This window comes from Tinamus guttatus, unplaced genomic scaffold (assembly GCF_059628265.1).
Source record: "Tinamus guttatus ecotype Peru unplaced genomic scaffold, ASM5962826v1 Tinamus_guttatus_pri_ptg000287l, whole genome shotgun sequence".
Lineage (NCBI taxonomy): Eukaryota > Metazoa > Chordata > Aves > Tinamiformes > Tinamidae > Tinamus > Tinamus guttatus.
Window position 1 is genome coordinate 2,603,114 of NW_028288821.1, and position 25,002 is coordinate 2,628,115.

The following is a 25,002-nucleotide window of genomic DNA, read 5'->3' on the forward strand; positions in this document are numbered from 1 at the left end:
CGCTGGGAGGGCTGCTTCCCCTTGGTCCTTATTATTGCCTCGTGACGCAGGGAACGGCCCCGTCCCCGTCAGCTGCTCCAGGCCTCGTACTCCACGGCGGAGCCCAGCAGCTGCAGCAGCTCGGCCTCGTAGCGCACCAGCTCCACTGTCTCTGCAGCGCCCGGCGCCAGCTCGGGGCTCTCGGGCACCTCGGCCTGAGCCAGCACCTGGCTGAGGGCGACCTGGCGCTGGAACTCGGCCTTGGGCAGCGTGGCAACCTCGAAGTGGGGGAAGCGGGCCTGGAAGATGCGGGAGGAGAGCTTCAGGCGCTTGAGAACGTCGGAGAAGAGGAACCAGTTGCAGGGCCTGCGAGGGAGGCAGGAGAGTCAGGAGGGCTCCACAGGCTCCTTTCCCACCTAAACCTCTCTTGGGGGAGCACGTGGTGGCCTTCCCCTGCCACAGCACTAATGCTGTGACCTCATGCAACTTTCCCAGGGCAGAAGGAAAATGATGTAGTCACACTCAGCAACACAAGGTGTTGCCAACCATTACAGGACAAAAATGGGGCCATGAACAACAGCAGAGGGAGAGGGGAGGGGAGGTTTCCTGCCAGGCAGGGCCTAGGGACCCCGTGCAGCAACCGAATGCGCTGGGCAGGATCACAGGAGAAAACATCCCACAGACTGAGCTCTTCAGAAAAATTACAAGTGGTTCCCTGGAGAGCCACACATTTCCAAACACTGCCAGTGCTTTTACAAGGGGCTGTCTGTAACTCAGCATCTCTCATCCTAATTTGAAGGAAAACTCCCATCTGAGATGCCTCGAGGAGCTCAGATGACTGACACACCTGTAAACGGGATGCCAGGGCTGTGACCACAGCGATCGAAAGGGGTATGCACCAAGCAGCTGACAGAAACCAAATACCTTCCAGACAGTTTTGGTTTTACTTGCATTGCTTTGTGGGGTCTTTTTGAAAAACATCTATGTTAAACCAGAAGAGTCTTTCCTTGCTTGCTGCCCTTATCCATATGCATCTCAGTCTGTCTCCCCTTTCCATCTCCTCTGGGGGACATGATCAAACTTCTTTTAAGTGCTGAACTAAGGAGATCCAAGTCAGGAACCGCAGCATTAGTGCCCCCCACATTCTCTCTGTTCCAGGAAATGATACTCACCCCCGGGAGACTGACACTTGGAGGTTATAGCTGGGAAGTAGTGGCTTGTCTGAGAACTCAAACATGAAGTTGTCCGATTCTTGCTCATCTTCCTCCTGGTCTGAACTTCCCGGAGGATTGAGCAGGAGATCACATCCAAAGCCATCCTTCCCCTCTGAAACGAGCAAGATGGATGTTGGCAATATTCACAGTCTCACTACAGCCAGCACATGCTGGTCCCTGGGGAGCGACCAGTTACTACTACACTTCCATATGCACCTGCCCACGACATCACAGCAAATCCAAGAGCTAAACCCCAGGGGCTCCTCGCACTTTCTTTCCAGCCCTTCAGTTTGGAGAACACATGCTAAACTGTTCTGCATCTCTGCTAGGTTGAAAGAGCCCGTTATGTTATAGTAAGATTCAGGTTTGCACTGGTTCCACACGTGAGGTCCATGTACAACCGGTTTTCAGACCGTTTTCTTGGCTCAGTCACACACCGATAGCCCAGGCCCTTCCTGAAATGGGCTGTCATTTCCCCACTCCTTTGCCACCACAACCATCCTCAGCCTAGAGGCAACTGCACCAGTGTGGAAGCAGATGGATGCAGGAGCCAAGCAGAAGCAGCATCTCTAAGGACCACAATTCCTATATAGGACATCACTGTCCTCTCCTCTTTGAGCACTTCTACAACCAGATCCTGCTCTTGACAACTGTGAGAAGATTATGTAGGGGTGCACACCAGGAGCTGTGGGTATGCAGAGACTACAAGACGGTACCACCAGATCGTGCAGCAGATCTAGAGACTTATGCAAGAGAACAGGAATAAGGATGACTTCAGAGAAGCAGACCCAAACGTTTCTGGCGTAAGCTCTTCTAAGAGGAGGCCGATGTCTAGCAGGATTTGCTTGACAGAAGATGGAGGACAGCACATTCAATCCAGAAACCATTTGAACACAGTTAAGTCCACTATTCACCAGTTTGGAAAGCACTGGCTGAAAAATACCTTCCTGTCAGGATTTTATTATCAAAAGGTATGAACAGCCTTGGGTTTTCAAAATGTTTTTGTCCTGCTGAGATAACACAGCTCTGAAAACTTTCAGAAAATAGGTTTAGATTCTGTAGTGAGAAATCACAGCAAATGTGCTGGTGAGCAAATAAACCCATCATGGAGAAGTTCAACACCATGCATAAAAGAAAAGGCTATGCAAAGTTTCTGGTATGCTGTGTGAACAGGATCCCAGTGCCACACTGCTCTATGAATAAATACAGCACCTGGTAAGAATGTTATTTTAATAGAAAAAAAGACCTGAAGACAAGGAAGAAAAGAAAAAAAAAATCCCCCCAAAATAATAAAAAATGCAAGAAATGTCACTACGAAGAAAATAGACCCCTGTTGCTAGCTTGGGCATCTTGTGCCACCAACAGTGCCACCTCACTATTCCTGCCAGCTGATCTAGATGCAGATGAAACAGATCCTCAGGGATCATCGACCTGGGGCTGGAAGCGACCACAGTTCTTCCTTTGTGTGGAGCGTGAAGGTACCTGTTAAAGCCTCAGGCTCCCGAGATGTGAGCACCAGCCCAACAAACACCAACAGGATCTTTCTACTGGTGTGAGGATGAAGAGGTGCTCCTAGGGATGTGCACGCTGCGTTGGCCTGGCTTTTTAACTGGCTTCAGGCAGCACGGGACCGAAGGAAGACCAAGTCTGACAGACGGCACGACGCAAATGACAGAGACTCAGCAGAGGCACCACTCACAGCAGCTACAATTTAGCATGAAGCCCCGGTGGAAGAAGCGCTTAACTTATCAGGAAATGTAGTCTTGTTCCCACCCTCAAACGAAATCCTCCAAAGAGCATAACTGAGGTCCAGGAAGAGCAATATGATGGGCACTGATGAATGGGACCGAAGCAGATACTCAGACTCAAGAACACGAGCTCTCGGGGTTACAAAGAGCTCAGCCATGCACTAGTAAACACAAAGACCAAACCTTCTTACCCACAAAGCCACACACAATTTTCCTTCCTTGATCAACAGAGAAATCCAAGAGGCAGACAGTGACAAATCTAAAGGCATAATATCTTTAAGATATTGCAGTTCCATAAAAGCTATTTTTCTCTTGGTAATGAGGACTTTTTTACAAAGTATTGTGATAACTTCAAGAGCTAAAAAAACAGAGGAAATAAGCTCTGGTTTGGACACTTTCCTTAGCATGCCCAAGATGCAGAAGCCTAATAGACACAGAATTTTCTTAGAAATACAGAATATCATCCGTTCTGAAATGGAGAGACATCAGGACTTTCCAAGCATACGTCCTCTATCAAGATCAGCTTTCCGAAAGCATTCAACTTTTTTCACTTCTAAAATGAGATATAAAACTGACAATAGGAAAAAAATAAAATCAACAGCCTTTGAGCTTGCTAAGTGCAGAAATAACCCAAGTCTTTACAGGAAACTTTACAGTGATGATCTACTGTCTTGGAAGTGGTTGCGAGGGACAAACCACTGGATCGAGAACATCTCCATTCATGGATCCTGGCAGAGCTGGAATAATATAGTGAACAATTTAAAAAATGAAAATGTCCTTTGAAGCAGAGGAGAGGAGCCCATAACCCCAAGGCACAGCTGTCCCACTGGATGGGCAGCTCTGGGAACCTGGGGAACCTCAATAAAATAGAAGTTTCCTCTGCTTTCCTAGGATTTATCTTGATGAGCAGCTAGCAAGGGAGTAACAAGGAACGTGACAAAAATAACCTGCTCCATGATTGAGACCCAGAGACTCTCAGGAATCACTAGCAGTTAGAGTCTAGTCTTGAACCGTTTTCACCTTACTTAGAGGGAACCATGCATGCCACTTCCCAAAGAAAGACTCCATTTCAGGAGCAGTGGGAGCTCCTGGCATGTAACATATTGGTGGGATCTCTTTGTACCACACGAGCTGGGAGAGAAGCTGAGAGACAATCTTAGCGAGCGACACATCATTATCTAGCAGATTTCTTTCTGCTCTGCTGGTGTAAATAAAAGGGACTGAACTCACCTAGCACAGAGCTGCTGTAGAAGTCCCATGCTGTTCGAGGATCCCCATCTGTGCGGCCCTGGAGATCTGAAAGGTAATCTAAGAAGAAAAAGAAAAAATAGAGGGAAAATGTATATCTACTGGTCAAAGCACGTTCCCGGAGTGCATATCTATTGCTCGTGGGAAGAGCAGTGGAAGTGTTTTACCCTGTTTTACAGCTAGACATTACGGCAAAAGCTGAACTACAACTTGCAAAAAGGGTGTCCTCACTCAGGAGAGGACAATATGGCCCTGGGACTGAAAAGATTAAATAGAAGTTAACATGGAACACAACTGGCAATGCTGACTTGGCTGGAAAAGAGGGTCCTTAGAATTGTCTCAAGTTCAAAATTGTACTTGTAACAACCATGTGTGCAGTTAAGCCTGGAGAAGCAAAGACACACAGAGAGCTGGCAAACCAGACCTTATCAAAACCAGGAAATCTCTCCTTTGTATCTGTATGAGAAGAACCATCTAATTTGAGCTGCTTCTGTCCTCTTTGCTGTTCTGCTGGAGCCACGACACTCTACAGTAACAGCACAGAAAGTGAGCACTGCTTCACTCAGCGACAGCAATGCAAAATGGTCCTTTGCACGAACACCAGGCAAGCAGCATTTGGGCAGAACAGTTTTAGAGGTGATGGCATCATTACTTGGCAGCAGAAATACATTTGTTTAGGCTATGCTGTAAACCAGGAACTGCAGGTGCTGAACACAGTGTCTTCTTCCTTCATCCACAGCCCTGTCTTCATAGTTATGTGATGACAACATTGCCAGCATTCTTGCCATGTACATTAAAGACTAGAAAGTTACTTGTACCTTCTTCAAAAAACGGTATACATTTCTATAATTAGAGGTTGTGTTGTAAAAAGACACACATGAGACCCGGTAGAGCTAAAATTATTCAGTCCCTGCTGCTCAAGCCCTTCTCAACCCCTGAACACCCAGATTTGGTCCCATGTGCTGCCATAAGAGCAAGGAGGGAAGCGCTGCCACCCCGGGACTTGCACCTACCGCAGAGGAAGCGCTTCATCACTTCGCTGGTGGCAAGCTTCACGGCTGTCTGTCCGGAGTACGTGGCCAGAGTGGGATCAGCACCATAGGAGAGTAGAAGCCACATGGTTTCCAGGTTGTCATTTGCTACTGCATCGTGGACAGGCCTGTAAGGATGGAAGCATTAGCAGATACAGAGATCAGAAGGCACAAAGCAAACAACCTGTTTGTTCCTTGTTAAGACAAATCAAGGGATGGCTGTTGGTTCTTCCTGGAAAACCACCCCTTGCTCACTGCCCCATGCCGGTCAGGACTTCGCTGCTGTTCCCCCTTCTTGCTGACTTGCCTTGTGCCATCCTGTGCACTGCAGTTCACGTTGGCGCCGTGTTCCAGCAGAATATGCAGGATATCGATCCAGCCCCGCGCACAGGCCTCGTGCAGAGCTGTGTAGCCAGCGTTGTCACGGTGGTTCACGTCGCTGCTCTTCTTCTGCAGGCAGTAGAGCACTACGTCCTGCAGGAACAAGATCCAGCGCAGGCCTGGTTAGACACAAATCAAAAAGGGGCAGCACAGGCCATAGAGAAGCAAAATCCACCAAAATTCACCTTGTAGCCCAGGCGGGCTGCTCTCTGCAGAAGGGTCTCCCCTGCATTTTTGTTCACGATCAGCCGCCGAGCTTCAGGAGGAATGTGCTGGGCCACGGGTAACTCGGGGGAAGTCTCTGGGCTGGCCTGATGGGACTTACAAACTGGCCACGAGTCCTGAGGCTTCTTCGGAGAGCGCGTTTTGGGCTGATTCCAGCATCCTTTCATCTGGAAAAGAATGAATAGGGCTCCTTGGCACATGCAGCCACGGTTATTAACAGGAACGTCCATCCTGCTCCTGCCCACATTGAGCATCCTCCTCGTCAGCCTAAGCCTTACCTTGCCCTCGTCACAGATCCCTGCCAGGTGTTTGGTTTTGCATTTGCGCTTTCCTGATGGCTTCTCCAGCTCTTCTTGGGTGGGAGAGCCATCCGAGTGCTCCAGGTAAAAGCCATTTCGGAAGTCTGCGCGTCCTTGAGACTTGCGGGGAGACGGGGAGAGCCTACTTCTCAGTCGCAGCTCCACGCCTTTGCCCTGCCCTGACTCCTTCTGCTTCCGGTGCCTAAAATCTAAGAGAGAAACGGGAATGAGGAGCTTCTACCAGTGCAGAACAAAAGGGCAGCGGCAGCCCTGATCTCTGCCCACCACTCAAAACAAACTAATCCCTGCAAGTTTCTGATGGCTACAAACACAGAAATCCAGACTCACGGTAGAGTCAACGCAGTAGGAACAAGCAGGGTGAGCACATGGGTTCTACCCAGCAGGGATGGACTCGGATAAGCACAGGATGCACCATGTCAGGCAGCTGTCAGGGTCTGAAAGCCCATTCCTACCAAGACCTGCATGGATCCCATTCCTGCAGGACCGAGACGTGGGCCTTGCGTGTCACCAATGCAAAGCAGAGCTTTGCAGATGCAGAGCTTTGCATTGGTGACACGCAAGGCCCACGTCTCGGTCCGGCAGGAACGGGCTCCGTGCAGGCCTCGTTATGGACAGTAGGTGGCTCAGGGTCACCTTGGCAGAGACCCAGTAGGACAGAGTCCAGCTTGTCAGCCTGCTTCCTGGGAAAATGTGGTTGCTGCACGCTGCCATATATCTGCCCCAGTGTCTTCAAAACTAAGCAGGTCTCACCTGGGGACACCCCTCAGGGAGAAAGAAAATTTGGGCATGTATACCCTCTGCACCCAGAACAGTTGTTATTTTGCTGCCTACAAAATCAGACCCTGCCCTGCCCTCTCATGTCCTACCCTTAAGAAGCATATTCAAGTTTTAATTTAATATGCAGGCAGGCAGGAAGTAGCACGAGGTCTCAAGGGAAATTCAAGCTTTTCTTCCTCGCATTACGCGAAACTGCAGGGTTGTTCATTAGAGTCCTAAACATCGCGCAAGGACATGCGCTCTAGTTCACTCAAATAGCAACAGACCCTTGCAAGGGCATGACAGTAACAAGAAAATAAAAGTATGGTATGAGAAGGTAAAGTGTCATAAATACCAGTGACTTGCGCGATGCCTGCACATCTTTAGTGGTGTGTGCTACCCGGGTCTCCACATCTCAGGAAGGATGGAGCAGTGGTGAAGAAAGGCAACTAAAACAGGCGAGGGATGGAAAACCTGCCTTTTGAGAGGGCTGCGACTCCTCAAACTGTCGGGAAGCCTAAGGAAGAGGTGATCAAGGCTCACAGAATCATGGAGGGACAGATCAGCTGAATGCAGAAACCTCACTCACACAACTGTGCTATATAAGAGGTAGGGGCACTCTCCAAAATTATAAAAGAAAATACTTTGTTAGGCATGGAGAGAACTTCAGGGATTTGCTACCACCTGAGGTGGTGGACGTGGATGATATGAGCAGGACGAGTAAGAGTTTATGGGCAACAAACACTTGAAGAACCCACAAAAGATCCCACAGAAGAAGAGCAGGCTAGATGGGCCCTAGCCTCACACTGTACAACAAATTGGATGTCCTTAACCAAGAAATTGGTAACTACAGAAGGACGGCAGTATACAAGAAGTTGAGATACTTCCCCCTTTTAAATGTTCCCTGATATCCAATTCCTTCTGCCAATGCGCAGGAGGTCTGTTTGCTTTAGACCAAGATTTTTAAATCATCCCATGAACATAGTATTTAATACACCTCATTTGGCAGGAAACACATCTGTGTAAGAGAACAAGCTCTCATGGATGAACAGCTGCCTACAGGGAGGAAACAGAGAGGAAATGGTGTCAGCCTATGAGGAGTGGGGAACGGAATGAAGAAGAACCATGTCTCTGGCTGGTGCCTTAAGAGAAAGCAGTGAAAAAAAACCAAAAAATTGTGTGCCCTCCCTTCATGCTTGATATGACCACCACTAAAGCGCCAAAGAACGTGTTTGCACGTGAATGCTCAGCCCAGCTGCTCAAAGCTGTCTGCTCAAATTCAAGGGAGTGTTGGTCAGAGAGAAGAGACTGTTCCAGAGGATGAAAATACTACCTTTACCATCAGAGGAACGTAGCCTTCTCTATCCAGCTGCCTTGAAGCTAAGGTTCCTGATTGTTTTCTGGCTACGCTTGGATGATGAGGTGGTATCAGCAACCATGCCCTAAGTGATGATCTTATTTTAAGAGCTCACTCCATCCCTGGAGGGGATCTGGCCACAACAAATCAGGTGTTTGCTAGGGGATCCCTGCAGCTCATATCTAAAGATGATGCAGAGTCTTTAGCTAGTACTGCATGCAGCAGTTCTCCAAAGATGCAACTTGGCCTCATCTCCCTCTTGAGCCTTTCAGCCACCTTACAATACCAGGGTAAAGCCTGTGTCCTAATCTCTAAAGGCAGGAATGCCTCTAGGTCGTGAGCTGAACCAGAATCCAAAATAAAGAAGCTCAAGCATCTGAAAACAAAGTAACCACACAGTATCTGAGGGAAGCCGGCTATGGAAGCACTCTTGAGAGAGGACAGACACCTTTGAGGTGGACATCAGATACCTGAAAGAAAAGAAATCCCTCCAAATGTTGCTGAACTTCAGTGGGAGATGGTGTAAGAGACTTCATAGAAAGCAATGCAAAAATGCCAAGAAGACGATTAGAAACTTTGCCACTGACTCCACACAAAGCTTTGGAAAGCACATAGTAGGAGGAAAGTGGTCTAAAAGCACACAAATCTGAGACTACAGAGACACCAGTAAGAAAAGCAAATGCCCAGTTGGCTTCCCACCCGCTCTGGACAGCCCAGAGCAGATTTTTAGACATACTGAGAGGTAGGAGACAAGAGAAACCCTGTGACCAACCTGAAACAACAGAGTTTAGCAGGCATTGTGCTAACTAAGCATCCCAGTCAACAGTCTTACCTTTAAAGAAAGCACATTCATTGAAAAAAATCACATCTGGTCAGCTGCTTGATTCAGACCATGCAGGGAACAAGATCTTGGAATCACAGCACCCTGGCTTTCCAACCCAACCTCACTGAGGCTGCCCCTTTGCAGTATCTCAGCTTCTCCTGAGGACCGTCAGCCTGAGCGCTGAGGTGGTGTGGCAGAAGGCAACAGGTACATATGTCACTGCCTGGCTGGGCACAGAAAGACACTGCGGCAGGGACAGGCTCTTCTGCAACACGGCTAGAAGTAACCTGCAGGAGAGCTCAGGCAGAGCAACACGTACCTGGTGTCAACACACACATTTGGACATGTATGGATGAACACCATCCTTGCTTCCAACCATCTCAAAATACCTCTGAACGGACAGAGACAGCTGGCTGGTAGTTGGATAACTCAAAACATCCAGGAAAAGGAGACCACTAAACCTCAGGGAAATAGAGATCACATAGATTTAGTTTTGAAGGAGTTATTGAAGGAGATATTGCAGTTATAGAAGGAAACATGTACCAAAGGCAGCACGACAGGCAGCAGCAGAGACTTCTCCTCTTAGCAAAGCTGCAAATATGAACCACAGCACCATGTGCAACACGCTGACTTTGTCAATCTTCTCCCTCTCCCTCTGCAGTGCAGACTTGCAAGTTAACTTGATTGAACAAAACAAAACTTAAACACCTCTCTCTATTTTAGCCAGGAATGTAGAAGACCTCCCAGGGGTCTGTGCTTATCTAGGAAAAAAATTTACTATGCTGTTTGCTCCAATTCTGCCTTGATCCAAGGGTAGCATCAGTACCAAATTAACCACACAAGGAGGTGTTCCCTACCCTAAAACATACTGCAAATATGCCTTAAAGAGCTGACCAGCTGAAGTGACTACCCTTAGCTGTAACGACAAAATCCATCACTATATATATATATATATGCATATATTTATATATGCATATGGCCTAGGGTCCAGGTGCATAGTACCTGACACCTCTTCCCAGGCTGTACCTGCTTTGGATTTTCGCCTCCTGTGAGGGTAGCCCACTTGTTCCTCCTCTCGCTCGGTCAAATATTCCCCTGTTTGGTATTTCCGACTTTTCTGCCGTCTCCTTTTCTTTCTTCTGATGTAGCTGTCGTCGTCTTCCTCCTCGTTGGGCTCCCACAGTTGCCTGGGCGCTTCCACTCTCCAGGGCTGGTCCCGGGCCCTCCGCAAGTGGCAGCTGCTCCTCTCTGACAGAGACCTGTCCCTGGCCCTGCGACTGTGATAGCGCGATGTCTTGTGGGATTTTCGCAGCTTGCGACATTTCAAGGATGTATCTTCCTCCTCCTCCTCCTCGTCCTCCTCCTCTTCTTCTTCCTCCTCCTCCTCGTCCTCTTCTTCTTCTTCCTCCTCCTCCTCCTCCTCCTCTTCTTCTTCTTCCTGATCCTCTTCCAACGGTAAAATCTCCTGACCAGTTGCATCACACTCCCCCGTCAAGCCAGCAGAAGAGCCAGCAATGCTTCCTGAAAGAAAGTGAAATTTCTAACTGACAAGAAAAGCCAAGGGCATCAGCAAGAGAAAGCCCTTTGGGGCAGGACAGAAGACAGAAACGAGGCCATGCAGAAGGAGAAGTGCTCCCATTCCACCCCAGGACTCGTTCAATCAGGCAGGGCAGCAGCGTACCCTGCCCTTGCTCAGCAGCGATGCCTCCGTGTCCAGGAACCCGTGGCAAAGACTCACCTGATTGACTCCGCGTCCGGCTGCTCAGCACCACTGGAATGAAATCACGGAAGTTGTTCTTGGGCTTCTTCTCAAGGCAACCTGTTGGGATAACAGAGCCTTGAGGAACAAAGCCACGAAAAGGCAGAGGGGATTTTGCACAAGCAAAACTGCAGGCCTGGTGAGGGCAGCCTAGCACCACATTTCAGCCCCATGTAGAATCCCAATCCGCTGCGGGAAGCACCCAGCTCCAGAGCCACGCAGCTGTAGGAGAACTGCAGTTTGGCTCCACGGAAGGAGAGCGCTGGCGCTAAAGGAAGTGGTGCAGCTGGACAGACTGAGGACCTATTGTCACCTTAACGTCACATTAGTACCTTCCTCGTGGCTGTCCCCGCGATGTGCTGGTGATGGGAACTCTGTCTTCGACGGCCGCCTGCGCTTACGCTTCAGTCTGAGGCTGTTGTGATCTTTCACTGACCCCAGGCCAGCTCGGCCTTCTCGCTGGCTGATTTCGTGCAGGTCATCGTGGTGTTTTCGCCACTGCGAATGGAAGACGCAGGTTGAAGCTTGCACTGCCAACAGACCGTGCTGGAGGAGCTAAGGAGAAGGGAGGTCAAAATGCTGTCCCACCCCAGTCAATGCTGCTGCCCTTCAGCATCTTTGACCCCCACATACAACACAGGAATTTGCAGATATGCAGAATTTGCCTAAGAAAGCCTATAGATCCTGGTCTTTCAGATATTAATCCACTATCAGGTTAACACCAAGAAGCCCCAGCTCTGTGCAGTGAGCTGCTCTCACCAGTGAGAGCTGCTTCCTCACTCCTAACCTCTTTGATAACCGAACAGAGCCCACACCTGGCAGCTACCCCCCTCCTGGGCTTTGGAGACCGTTCCTCGCAACCTCTCACCCACCTTCCTGCCATGCACGTTCCGGCTCCCTGATCTGCTTGCAGGCTCCTCACTGTCCTGGGCTTTGCATTTGAGTCTCTTGTGAGGCTGCTTGATATCCCCATCATGCTGCCGCTTGGTCTTGCAGCGCGCGCTGCCCTCTTGTTTGATTTGGCCCGCAGCCTTGAGCTTGACCTCAGGAAAGGCCTGGGCAGCAGCCCCAGCTCGCAGGCAGGCTGCGGGAGGGAACGACATGTCACACTCCACTCGCTCCTTCTTGACCCTGCACAGATCCACCTGACGCACGCACTGGGGTGGCTCCGCAGCCGGCTGCTCCTGGGAGCCCTCACAGCCCCCTTCCTTGCGCTGACTCTCCGCGGGGGCACCAGGCCCCTCCGAAATCGTTCGCTGGCTCTGCTGCCCTACTGCGGGCAGGTCGTGAGACAAATAGGCTGCCAGCACCTGGTTTTTAGGCTTTGCATCCGACTGTTTGAGGCTACAGCTCCCTGGGGGAGCCTCAGTCTGTACGTTGCTCTCCTTGCCGGAATCAGCCTCTGGTTCACCACCCTCTTGACTCTTCTGCGGGTTTTCTGGCTTCCCCTTTCCCCCTTTCACGTCCACAGGACTGGCCTGAAGGGCCGGAGCCGCATTCATGGGGGCTGGGTTGGCAGGCTCCTCGTACAGTTTGGGCACATTCCGGCAGTTCTTGCCCTTGGAGGCAGCTTCCAGAGATGGGAGCCTGGGCAGCCCCTCGGGTGTGCTCTGGGCTGCCGTGCCAGACTCCGCGGGCTGCACGCTGGGCAGCGTCGGGAGCTCCCCTGCCCCAGCGGGCTTGCAGGCGCTGCTCTGGTTTGGGGGCAGCTGCCCCACGGTGGAGATGCCGATCGAAAGCAGAGGCGTTTGATAAGGAGACCAGCCGAGAGGCAGAAGCTGAGGATTGGAAGGTTTCCCATTTACCGGGCAACGGGGGTAAACACTCGCCTGGCCAGGATTCCAAGTAGAGATGTCCTTGGATGGGCACAAAGGAGCTCCTGAAGCAACTCTGCCATGAAGAAGTCTCTTAGCAGGATCCTGCTGTCCCTCTGCACTGCCCTGGCTGGCTTTCTTCCCGCAGGGATTCCCAGCATTACGAGGCTCTCCCTGATCGACGATGGAAATAGGCTCCTGCTTGGGAAGGTGGCGAGGGTCCCTGCTGAAGGTGACGCCGGGGTCCTTGCTGAGGAGCAGCGAGGCGGGCACAGGGTTAGCCACCCCGACGTAGGTGCCGGGGATGGTGCTGATGAGCGTGGTGTTTTTCACCCAGGAGCCCTGTTCCCCGTTACGCAGGAACTCGGGGAAGATGACAAAAGGCGGGGTGGTGCCCAGGCACGAGGTGACACTGCTGCCGGTGCTCTGGGCGGCACGCTGCGACTTGGAGAGGACCGTGGTGAGCAGCGCTTTGCTGCTGGTGTGCACGGGCGTGAGGATGGGCATCGGAGGTGTCTTGCGCTGACTGGGTGGAGGCAGTTTCTGGCGATTGGACTTGGAGGAGAGATCGAGAGGCATCTCGCTGCACTCCGGAGAAGAGACCATCTCACGCTCTAGCTGCGGAGGGGACTTCAGAGGAGAAAGTGAAGTGGCAGCCCCCTGCGCCTGAGGCTCAGGAGCACCCGGGGCTCTGGCGTGTGCACCAGTGCCTGACGAAGGAGCACTGCTTCCACATGGGGCTGCTGCTGGAGGCTGGCTGGATGAGAGGGAAGAGCCAGCTGTGGATGCAGGAGCAGCATCAGCCACAGCTTGGGCAACACTTCCACTCGAAGGTGAAGAGCAGGTGAGCTGACTCACCTCCACAGACACCACTTTGGCATCTGAAGTCAAAGGTCTGGTCACAGAGAAGGTGTAGGGGTAGGAGCGCAGCTCTGGGGAAGCAATAATTCCTGGCAGGCAACGGTCATGTAAATAGGAAGGCAAGACAGGGAGGGTGAGCGTGGAGGAGACTCCCAAGGTACTTGGGAGCGTGGCCACACTGAGCGGCTGCCCACAGCTGGGTGGAGGGATGTACACTAGTGGCTGGCTTGGGCTCAGAACTGCCCCAGGTTGAAAAGACAGGGGCACTTTTTGCATAGCAGGGGCCTGAGACGTGGGAAAGCACACTCTACTCAGTGTGAAAGTAGCCGGACTGGAGGCTGAGGTGTTGCAGCTGGAAGCAACCACGGATAATGTCCCCTCCGCCAGCACTCCCAGTGCTTGTGCTCCAGTGCTTGGGGTGCTTTTCTCCTTCGCAGTCGGCTCGCTCCCTGGAGCTGCCGAGCAGGCTGTAGGGGCAGTGGCCTGCTTGTCGCTGTGAGCATCTGCAGGCGCGCGGGCAGCATCAGCACCAGTGCCCTCCTGCTCTGCAGCTCTGGGGATTGCTGGCTCTTGCCCTCTGCCATCCCCCTGGCTTGCCAGAGGGCCCAGGGCATCATCTTCTTTCACAGTCTTTCCCACACACTCTGGGCTTGGGTTGGGATCAGGCAGCTGCTCTTCCAGTTGGGGACCAAGCTGTTCCTCCACCTTGCCGTCTGCATCCAGCCCCTGGGCACTGCTGCCACCACCGCTGACTGCTGTGAGCTCCACCTGCAGCAAGAAGGGAGAAGATGCTCCTTAGAGTGGCACAACTGCGAAGGAGACAACACCTTCCACTCTATAGGGCCCCACAAGACATTGAGATGACCACGTATGGGCAAGCAGTGAACAGCTTTTGCCAAAGCAGAGTGTTGCTTCTCCCATGCTGCAGCCAGGAACATCCCTCTGGGAGAGAGAGCCCAGAGGGCTCAGACTGGGATGAACGTTCTTGCTTCACCTGCCCCATCACAGAAGTGACTTCTTGGGCCCGGCCACACACACAAGGAGCTCACCTTGGAAAGGCTGCTGCTGACGCAAAAGTCTTGAGAGCCCAAGTGCTGGGAGCTGCTTGTTTTAGACTCTTCATCAGAAAGTGGGGCTCTCCTAGGTGAAGAACAAGACACGGGGTTACAAAAGGCGGAGGTATCCCCCGAGCAGCTCATCCTTCCCTGTGCCCCTGTGCCTTCGTGTGCCTTCGGCAGGGCAGCTCCAAGTCTGCTGAAGTTTGGCAGTTTCAGCAGCACGGCTGCCCCACCAAGGCGCCCTGGCCTGACAAGCATTGCAGCCCGTTCTCTCATGTCCTCCAACTTCCAGGCAGGTTCTGCACAGATCTGCAGTCCCGTTGTCCCCACGCAGCCCCATCCTGCCCACATGTCCTTGCACACACACATCCTTGTCACCGTTCCTGTGTCCTCCAGCCATTGCCTTCCAAAGAGGCCCTTCCCCAGGCCCCTGGATGTGCCCAGGCAGTCTCTAGCTCTGCCTCTACCAGCGTTGCGTGTGTTCAGTCCCCGCGGGACATCTCTCTCCAGCACTGCAAGGGTTCAGGCCCAAGGTGCTCAGCCCGTACCGAAGCAGCCGGTCACCCTTGATGTGCCATGTCCTGCTGGCCTGCACGTTTCACCTGCTTCTCTTTGGAAAATGATTCCTGAACAGAAAGTATACACTTGGGATAAGTGTCGTGAACTGCAGGGAAATGGGAAATACTGTCGAAAAACCTGTGCTCGTGATGTGCAGGAAGACTGGAGGAGACACGACACTTGTGTGCTCAGTGTCCTGTCCCGCGAGACATCTGCCCTGGCAGGAGACTGACCTGAGGACACGCCTCCAACATCTAAGGATCAGAGAAGCTGCTACCGGGGGATAAAAACAGCCCCTCTCCTCCGTGGCCTCCCTGTGCCCCAGGATGCCAGCGACGCCAGTGTCTCCTTGGCACCACAGCGCTGCGGCCCTGCCTGGCCCCGCGTCCCCCATCTCGCCCAACTACTGCCTCGGCGCTGCCCCCGCCAGAAGCCCGGTCCCTCGAGAGGCCTCCGCGGCCCTGCAGAGCACGACGCCCCGCGCAGGGCCTGCGTCTCGCCCTTACCTCGGCACCCCAACTTAGCCGAGCAGCCCGAGGCTTAAGAGGATGGTTATTGAGGGGGGTGGGACTGCGGGCAGCGGCGGCGCCGGGAGGACACGGCTCCCCCGCGCACACACGGCGGGGGGAACCGCGGCCCCAGCCCGAGCCCGGGGCGCGGAGCCCCGCGCGCCGCCCCGGCGGCGGCTCCACCCCGCGGGAGGGGACGGGCGGGCGGCGCCGCGGCGGGGCGGCAGGGGGCGCGCGAGCGCAGGCGGCGGCCCGCGGAGCTGCCCAGCGGGCCGGGCCGGGCCGGGCCGGGCCGCGCCGCGCCGCGCCGGGCCGGGCCGCGCCGGGGAGGCGCCCGGGGCCGCGGGCCGCTCCGCTCCGCAGCGCCGGTCCTGCCGCGCGGGGCGCCGGGCTGCGCGTGTCCCGCCCGCTCCCGACGCGGGCGCCCGCCCGGCGCGGACCCCTTCCTTCCCGCCGGCCCGTTCCCTCCCGTCCGGACCTTATCCGGGCCCGGGGCCGGGAGCGGCTCCGCGCCGCAGGAGCCCAGCTCGCCGCCCAGCTCGCAGCCGCGGCTCGCCTGGGTCCCCCCCAGCGCCGCTGTGCCCGATAGGGACGCGCAGCAGCTCCGAGCGAGCGGCTCAGGCGAGGCGGGAGCGTGCGCCAGCCTCGGCCCTTATCTGCGGCCGTGCAGCTTGCAGAGGGGTGAAGATGAGCTCCGTCCCCGTTTCCGCCCCGAATGGGAGTCTCAGCTCTTCCCCATCCCGCTGCCGGCCTCTCGGAGGAGCTGCTGCCAGAGGCACCCTGAGCACGGGAAGTCGGCGCACGCCGTCGCTGACCCCGGGCAGCCTTGGCAGCCCTGGCAGTCGCCCGTAACTGTGGGGATGCCCCAAATGTGCTCGTTTGGAGAGCGATAGCCCAAAGCTGCAGGAATAAATGGGTGCTGCAATGCCACGGGACGGGCTGGGGACCCGCCTCGATCAATTCTGCCTCCCAGCCACTAATCCTCCCTAATCTCCTAGTTGGTGGCATGTCACAACTCTCCCATCTAATCGTTCAGTCTATTCTAACCCTCCTGGGTCACCAAAAGCTTTTCTTAACAGCTTGGCTCATAGCGGGTCAAGCTGTTTCCTTCCCCAGTTCTTGTACGGACAGTTGCACAGCTCCAATGAAACCCAGTAGCACCACCGAAAGCCCCAAACGGCCTCACAACAACCCATAAGCACCAGAAATACAACGTGGCTACACGTAGCTGCATGCTCCTCTCCGTGCCGGGGCACTGGATGCGGGCACCACCAGGCGAATGGCACTTTTAACCCCGCAGCCGTTTCCCTCAGCCGGGCCGAATCCTGGGAAAACGCGCCCCGGCGGGCTCTCCGCAGGCACCGGACTCGTGCCCTGCTCGCCCCGCCGAGCCACCCACGCACCTCACCTCTCCTCGTTGAGGCCGCACATGCGAATGCGCTCCGCGCTGGTCCAGTTGTGCACCCCGCTGTAGAGAGGTGCTGTCGAGATCATGACAGCTGCTTGTCACCCGCCGGGACCTACTGGGGCTCGAGGAGCCCCTCTGCCTGCAAAAACAAAAAAAAAGTGGAGGGTGGGTAAGGCTCTCTGGGACACTTCCGTTTGCTTGAGTTATCCCCAGCTTTCCCATCAGGCACACTGGGTCCGATGCCTGGCATGCTGGAAAAAATAGAAATGTCTAGAAGAAACGCGCCGCGCTTCCGCACCGAACCCACATCCCACTCTTATTAAACAACTTTTTTTTTCTCTCTCTCTCTTTTTACCTCCAAACCACAGGCTACCCCGAGGCTATTCCCACTGGCGCCTTCGCACGTATTCGTTGAAAGATCCCCCCGCCGGCTTTCCCTCTGACGCGAGAGGGACCTCGAGCACAGGGGAGCGAGGCACGAGCCGGAGCTTTGAGCAAAATGATGCTGAAACCGCTGACAGCCCCAAGGTTTCGTATTACGGCAATCCACCGGCGCGCTCCGCCGCGCGCTCCCGCTTCCCCGGCGCGGGGGGGAAACTCAGAGCAGCAGAACAGCCGCGAGGGACCCCGGATGGGAGCAAAGGTTTGCCAAGCTGCACCGGCAGACGTGCTGCCAAGCGAGCGTCGCCTCACTCTGCTTGCGAAGGTGCCGGCATTCGGAGGAGTCCGGGCTGGAAAAACGCACGGAAATCCAAAGATTCGCGAGCATCCAAGGCACACTGTCGGCTGGGTGGAGCTTTTGAGGAAGGACGTTGCAGCCAATCCTGGAGCGCTGGTCGTCCGAGCATTAAGGCAGCTTTGCTGCTCGAGTCACATCAGGGGAAACGCAAGGGAGAGAGGATCTATCGCGCTAGCGAGCAGACGAGGGCAGAACGAGCAGGACCGGCTGCAAAGCGCAGCGCCGCTGTCAGAGAAGTTCCTGGCGCTGAGGAATACGACACACGTGAAGGGGAAGAGGGCTAAGACGGGCACAGCAGCGTTTTCGGTGCAGCAGGTGAGAGTGGGAAGCAGCGAAAAGCGACACATTTCAAACTCGCATTCAGCCATCTGCTTCCCGACAAGCTCACGGGGCCGCAAGCTCCGGACAGGACCACCAGCAGCTCGCAAGGTTTCAACATTGCCCGTGGCAAACGCGAGCATAATTTTAAGCGGAAACACATCTGTAGGGATCCTCCTGGCAGAAAAGAAGGGGTGGAGGAGAAATTGGGGAAAGGCGGTGTGCTTGCAAAAATAATAATAATAAAGGAGCCATAGATATCTCTCAAAAAAAATGCACAAGCGAGCCAATGGCCCATGGAAATCGCATGCCAGATGACGAGGGGAAGAGGTCTGCAGCAGCGGCGCGCTGCGAGGTGGCTGAGCGCGCGGCGGTGGCCAGGGCAGCGGGGTTGCGCCCAGGAGCGCGGCAGGGTCATACCCGAAGCGAGTGCGAGGTGGCTTGGAGCAGGAAGGGGAGGAGTCTTTCGATGCTTGGAGAAAAATGCAACATAAAGGAAATAGGGGAACAAACAATCTGCGGGGATTTCACCATCTTAGGCTAAACTGAAAGCAAGGCAGGAGAAAGTTGCTGCCCCGGCGCGCGGTGGCAGGACAGATGTTTTGGGAGAAGCCCAAAGGGACGTTCGGGGACGGGGCGGGGGGGAAGGAGATGCGGCCGGACGGGCACTGCAAGTTTGGAGACAGTGAACGAGGAAGCCTCAACGCGAGCCCGTCTCGGGCAGGACCCGAGGAGAGAGCTGGCAGGAGAAAATGATAACCCGGCTTTTACGAGGAGCTGAGAAAAGCAGCACGGTTTGGAGCAATGAAGTAAGGGCTGGTTGAGAGCAGAGACACGACAGCCGCCAGAGGAGAGCCAGGAGGACATGACGACAGCGACGGACACCGTCGCACGAGTGCTGAGCCTCTGTCCTCCACGGGTGACACAGGACCTGTGACAAAGGTGTTTCGCGGGGGACAAAGAAGGAACAGAAGAGAAAGAAATGAAGACCTCGACTAAGAAACAGCAGAAAGTGTGGGGAAAACAGCAGCTCGCCAGCACGGGCTCAGATGCAAACTGGAGAGGGGAATACGGGCTGGAAAGAGCAAAGTCCCACGGAGGTAAATGCGAAACAAGGAGGAGGAAACAGGCTCCCTGGGCCAAAAAATAGACGGTTTTAACTGAGATGACACAAGCAAGCCAAGCAAATCTCTACACTGGTTCAGCTTAACACGACTTCAAATGGATGTAATTAAACTAGTAGCAACCCCTTGGAGAACACAACTAGGGCATGGTTTCACATACACGCCATTGAGTAGAAGGAGCTGCTGAAGAAGCCCATCTCTCTCCTCTGCGTTTGTGCAGTGTCCTGCTAAAGCAGACCAGGGACTTGAGGTGGCATTTAAAAATATTTTCATTTTCCAGCTGGGTGGTTTTTAACCCCATGAGTTCAGCACGGCCAGACAAAGCATCTGCTCAAGCCTCAATGAGAGGGGCAGGTGAATCGACGCTCTTACTCTGCTTTAGCCCAAGAGGTGACCAGTCAAATGCAATTACCACCAAGGAAAACTAGTTTAGAATAAAATAAGAGCAATGTAGCGTTTCCACATGCCTGACCCCTTCCCCACTCCAAACCAAAAATGCTATCGAGAGCTGCCAGTTTACGAAGGTGCTGGACACAGTAGCCTCCAACAGCCAGCGCTCAGCGAGAGCATCACTGGCGTAAAACTAACACGGGGCACTGAATCCATGGCAAGCGCTGACATTCGTTAGGATGAAGCCCCTCATCGTTTTGCAAATGGAGGGGACACTACAATGCGGCATCTTCCGAGCTGCAACAAAAAATCCCAAATCCTGTTGCTGCCAGCACCGGTCTCAAAACAACTCTCCAGCCTGAAGCAGAACGCCGCTTCTGTCACTCGCAGGCTCCTGACCGCTGTCTAACTGGGACACGGGCCTTGCTAGAAGGAAATTGAGTTGTTTGGGTTTTTTTTTTTTTTTTTTTTTTTTTTAAGACCAGGGCATCCCTGTGCGGCCAGGCCGCCAGCGGACGGGATTTCTCCTCTTCCCGAGGTGCTGTGCAAGTCCTTTGGCCAGGGGGCACTGTGGAAGGCCACGAAGGGATGCACTTTGACCCTGGAAACACACCCACAGGAGATACCTTTGTAACCTTCATTCCCCGAGAGGGACAAAACCTAGAAAGAAACCCCCTCCTCTCCCATCCTCCCCGCCTTTTTATTTATTTATTTATGGGCTCTTCCTGAAGATTGCAAATCGTAAAACCAGTGACGTAGCAGGCGCCGGAGTTCGGCGCCCTGTGAGCCGCTTACTTCCCCTGGAGCTGCGGCAGCAGCACGGGGAGGAGAGGGGACCGAGCGGCTTTTGGAGGTGCTCGGAAGGGCCGGGAAGCAGCGCCCGGCCGCACTTGTAAGGGTCACCTGCACTGAGAAGAGTTTGTTCCATCTTTGTTGCCATTAGTAACCCGGGCGAGAAATTGCATTTGGGTTTTTCCTATGCGATTGTCCAGTGCCCGATGCAGGCTCCGGAGCTCCAGCGTGGGGAACTTCCCCAGATGTTTTAGTGCGATTCAGCCCCAAGCAGCGTCTCCCTTTAAAGGGGATGGTTGGGGGGGCGGTAATTGAGGTGATCCCCCCCCGAGACTTGAGCGCTGCCCAAGAAGAATCTAAAAACGCAGCCGGAAATAAAAGAAAACGGTGTATTCTGCATCACATCCCTGCTCACGTTAGAGGTATGAAGTTACAGCTGCACCAAGGAAGGATTAAGCGGGAGCAAAACGCAGCCATCGAGAAGCCGGAGCGGGTCCTGCACGTGCCTCCAGTGAGGCCGTTGTGATGCACGGGATGAGGCCTCTGGCCCCATCCAGCAGCCCGAACCTCCGTTTGGGTTTCCCACTCCGCTGCACCGAAACCCCTGGCTGCTGCTGTGCTGAGCCAGGCTTTGCCTACGCGTATTTGCTTAAGCTGATTTAAAGGCACAGTAACGCAGAAAGTAATTATAGATACTCGGCCTCGCGCGCGGAAAAGAGGGGCAGAAAAAAAGGAAGAGCAACGCGTGCGAGCAGCCGAGTTGGCGACACGTTCGGGGAGGCCTTTAACAAGGCGCCCTGTCGGCTGGCTGGCTCACAGCGCCCGTCCTCGCACCCTTTGGGGAAACGCAAGGGAGAGCCCGGGAAAGCCCCTGCGAGGAGATCCATGAGGAACAAGATGCAGCGAAGGGCAGGTATCTCTGGGAATATCTGCAGCCAAAAAGTCCCCATGCAATGAAGCGCTTGCAGGCGGCACGCGCCTCGCCGGAGGCCGGGCGGCGCGGCGGAGCAGAACCGCTGCCCTTACACCCCCGCGGGCACCGCGCAGCCCCGCACCAGCCCCAGCAGCCACAAGCTAACGCGGACAGTGGCGGAGAGCCCTCGGAGCTGCAAAGGGAGCGGGAAGGGGGAAGCCTGGGCTTGCGCCGCTAACTTTGGCAGTGCCCGGCGAGGATGCTCCGGCGGAGCGGGTGCTATGGGACAACGGGGAGCTCATCCCCCACAAGCGACTTTCCCCTGCAAAACCTTAACTGGGGGGCTGCTTTTCCCAAGCGGGGCTGCCCCGAATGGAGCGAGGAGCAGCCGGCGCGGCCGCGGAGCCGGAGGGCGGCTCGGGCTCCCGCTGCGGCGAGGCCGGCACGGCAGGAAGCGCCTCCCCGCCGGGGCCCGCGGCGGCAGCAGGGCACCCGCCGGGACCCCCGCGCCGCCCCGGGGCAGCGCCGGGGCTGCGGGGCGGCCGCGCCGCCGGCCTCAGCCCCCTGCGCGGCCTCAGCCGGGCGCCGCCGCCGCCGGCCTCGCCGCGGCCGCTCGCCCCGGCGCCCCGCCCCGCCGGGGGCACCGGGCCCGGCCGCGGGGGCACGTGGATCCCCGCCGCGCGGCCCCGCCGCCAGGGCCCCTCGCCGCACGCCCGGTCGTGCCGCGCCGCGGGCCGAGCCACCCCGGCCCCGGTGCCGGCCCTGCGCGGCCGCCGGGCGCTGCCCGGGCTCAACAGTTGGCGCGGGCGCCCAGCGGGCAGCCCCGGGCCGCGCTCCGCCCGCCGCCTCCAGCGCTCGCCCCGCCGCCGCGGGCAGGGCCGCCGCGCACCGGGGCAGCCCCGAATATGGAGCGGGCGGCGGCGGCGCTGCCCCCGGGGAGGCTCTTCCGCGATGCAGCGGAGCCCTGCCGGCCGGGACCGGGAGTTTCTACCGGGCACGGCCGCCCCTCGCCGCGCCGGCTCGGGCCACGCCGCCCAACTCCGCGAGCGCCCGTGGCCGCCGTCCCGCCGCCGCACCGGTGCGCTGCGCCCCGCCCCGCCGCGCCGCGCCGCCCGGGACCCCCGCGCCGCCCCGGGAGCGGCAGGTGCCGCCGCGCGGGGCCGGGCAGAGACACGAGGCGCCCGTCGCGGGGCAGCGAGCGGCGCCCGCCGCCGCCCTCCCGCCGCGGCGCCCCCGGCCGCTGTCACTGCCCGCCGTCCCCGCCCGCCGCCGCTGTCCCGCTCCAGGACGCTCCCCCCTCCCCACCCCCCCCCCCCCGCGCCGCCCGCCCCGCCGCGCCCGGGTGTCCCGGGACCCGTTTCCATGGAGACCCCGCGGGCCGCGTCGAGGGTCGCGCCGCCCGCTCCGTCCGTCCGTCCGCCTCCCCCCCGGCGGTGGGTGCGGGGCGAGCGGGCCCGGGGTGCCCGGGCAGCGGGGCCGGGTGTCCGGAGCGCGGCGGCGGGCCGGAGCGCGGGGCACGCACCTGCTTCCCGAGCCGAGCGGGCGGCAGCGGGCGGCGGGCCGCGGCGGCCCCTGCCCGAGGCGGCGGGTCGGACCGTGGGCGCTGCGAGCGGCGGTTCGGCGGCGGCGGCGGCGGAGACACTGGCAGCGGCAGCCGGAGTGTGAGGGCGAGAGCGAGCCGCTGCCGCGGGGGCTGCCGGGAAGCGTAGTCCGCCCGCCGCGCGCCGCCGCCCGCGCCGCCGCCCCGCGCACTACAACTCCCGGCGTGCCGCGCGGACCGCCCTGCCCGCGCGGGGGGGCTGTGCGGAGCCAGCCGAGTCCGGAGAGGGAACGGGCGGGAGGGAGGGGGAGTGAGGGAGGGAGGGGGCTCCCCGCCCGGCACAGCCCGCGGGAGGGGGCGCCGGAGCGGGGGGGACAAGATGCCGCCGGGCCGCGCTGCTCCGCACCCCGCGGACGGCGGCTCCGGGCGGGCGGTGCGGGGGGAGCCCCGCGCACACACACACACACACACGCACGCACCGCCCGAGCCGGGGCACCGGCGCCCGCACCCGGAGGGCGGAGGGCGGGCGGGCGCCCAGCGCCCGAGTGTGCTGCGCCGCGCTGGACGGGCAGCGCCGGAGCGGCGGGCGACGTCTGGGCGCGCCTCGAGGTGCCCGCGGCCGGGCGAGGCGCCGTGCCCCGCGCCGCCCGGGCAGCGCAGCGCAGCGCGGCGTGGCCGTGCGGAGCGGCGCGGGGCACGGCGCCCCCCCCGCCGCGCTGCCCGCACGCCGCCCGGCCGACGTGGGCCCGCGGCGGGGGAACGGGCCGAGCGCGGCCCCCGCGGCGGCGGAGGGCGGTGGGAGGCGGACATGGCGCTCGGTGCCCTCCCGCGCCGAGCCCCCGCCCAGGCCGGGGCGCGGCGGGGGCGGCGCGGCCGCCCCCTCCCCCGCGCCACGCGGGGCACCGCGCCGCGCTGCCGCCGCCGCCGCAAGTTTGTGAGCGGCCGCCGCCGCCGCCGGGGCCCCCGCCCGGGGCACGGCGCTCCAGGCCCCGCCGCGGCGCCTCGCGGGGCCCGGCCCGGCCCGAGCGGGGGGCGCCCCTGGCACTGCCCTGGCGGCCCGGCCTGCGCCGCGCCGGGCCCGCCCCGCTCCGCCCCGGCCCTGGCCCCGGCCGCCGCGGCGAGTGACAGCCTCGCCCGGGCGCCGCCCCGGGCCCGCGCTCCGGGCGGCCCGCCGGGCCCGCGCCCCTGCGGCAGCTCCCGGCGCTGGCCCAGGCCGCGGCCCGGCCCCGGGGGGCTCCGGCGCGGGGCGGCTCTGCCCCAGCGCAGCCCGCCCCGGCCCCACGGGCTCCGCAGGCGCTGCCGCAGCCTGTCCCCTCCCGCGGCCTCTCTGTGTCCCCTCCTGGCCCTGCCGCACTCGCTGCCGTTGCCCCCCCGGGGGCTGCAGCGAGTCGTGCTCCGGCCGCTCTGCACCGCTTCTCTCTGCCAGTGCCGCGACGGTGCCTCCTGCCTTGCTGTCCCCAGCCGCTTCGCCCGAGGAGGCTGTGGCGCCCTGGCCTCCCCTTGGTCCCAGGCCTCAGCCCACATCCCTGCTTCGCGGCTGCCGTGTGCGAAGCCTCCGCCAGGCCCAGCCTCGCCCGGCCCCGTGGAGCCTCCACGGGCTCTGTGTGCCGGCCCGGAGCCGGCCTGGGTGAGGGGAGGCAGATGCTGCTGCAGGCTGCCCCCCCCAACCCCGGCACGAGAGGTTTCTGCTCTGCAGAATCAGCGGCAACAGAGGAGGAGGGAAAAGGCTGAATTCCTCTTTGAAAGATCAATTGAGGGATGCAGTCGCGTGCCATGGTGGAGGGAACAGGGCGAGGGCACCAGCAGATACGTGCTTGCCCCCAGAGAGCCAGCACGGACCACGGGCCAAGGCTGGGCTCCATCCTGCATGGGAGCAGGCAGCTGGGTGGGCTGGGGACGAGCGCGGTGGCACTGCAGCCCTGGGTGCGCGAGCAGCTCTGCCCCAGGCCGCTGCTGCTCGCGCTCAGCTCCTGCTCAGGGAGCCATGGGCTGGTGGCCTGGGGGTCACAGCAGGGCCCTTCTGCCTGCGGGGTCTGTCCTGCTGTGAGTGTTGCCGCTGTCAGGAGGCTGTTTCAACTGCTCGCTTCCGTGTCATCTCCCCACTCTGCAGGCACCCTGGGGCACCCTCAATGCCAAG

At 57.9% G+C, this 25,002-nt stretch overlaps 1 protein-coding gene across 1 annotated transcript; it reads right to left on the reverse strand.

Moving 5' to 3' along the window:
• On the reverse strand, window positions 1-17,177 carry BCORL1 (BCL6 corepressor like 1). The gene is made up of 13 exons (XM_088527458.1): window positions 17,050-17,177; window positions 14,566-14,656; window positions 11,714-14,284; window positions 11,174-11,339; window positions 10,821-10,901; window positions 10,109-10,603; window positions 6,105-6,334; window positions 5,787-5,993; window positions 5,528-5,694; window positions 5,203-5,348; window positions 4,172-4,249; window positions 1,152-1,305; window positions 1-345 (listed from the first exon to the last, which is right to left on the reverse strand). The coding sequence occupies exons 1-13, from the start codon at window positions 17,133-17,135 to the stop codon at window positions 69-71; spliced, it is 4,749 nt and encodes a 1,582-aa protein (XP_088383584.1). The 5' UTR covers window positions 17,136-17,177; the 3' UTR covers window positions 1-68.
• Window positions 17,178-25,002: the final 7,825 nt, after the last annotated feature.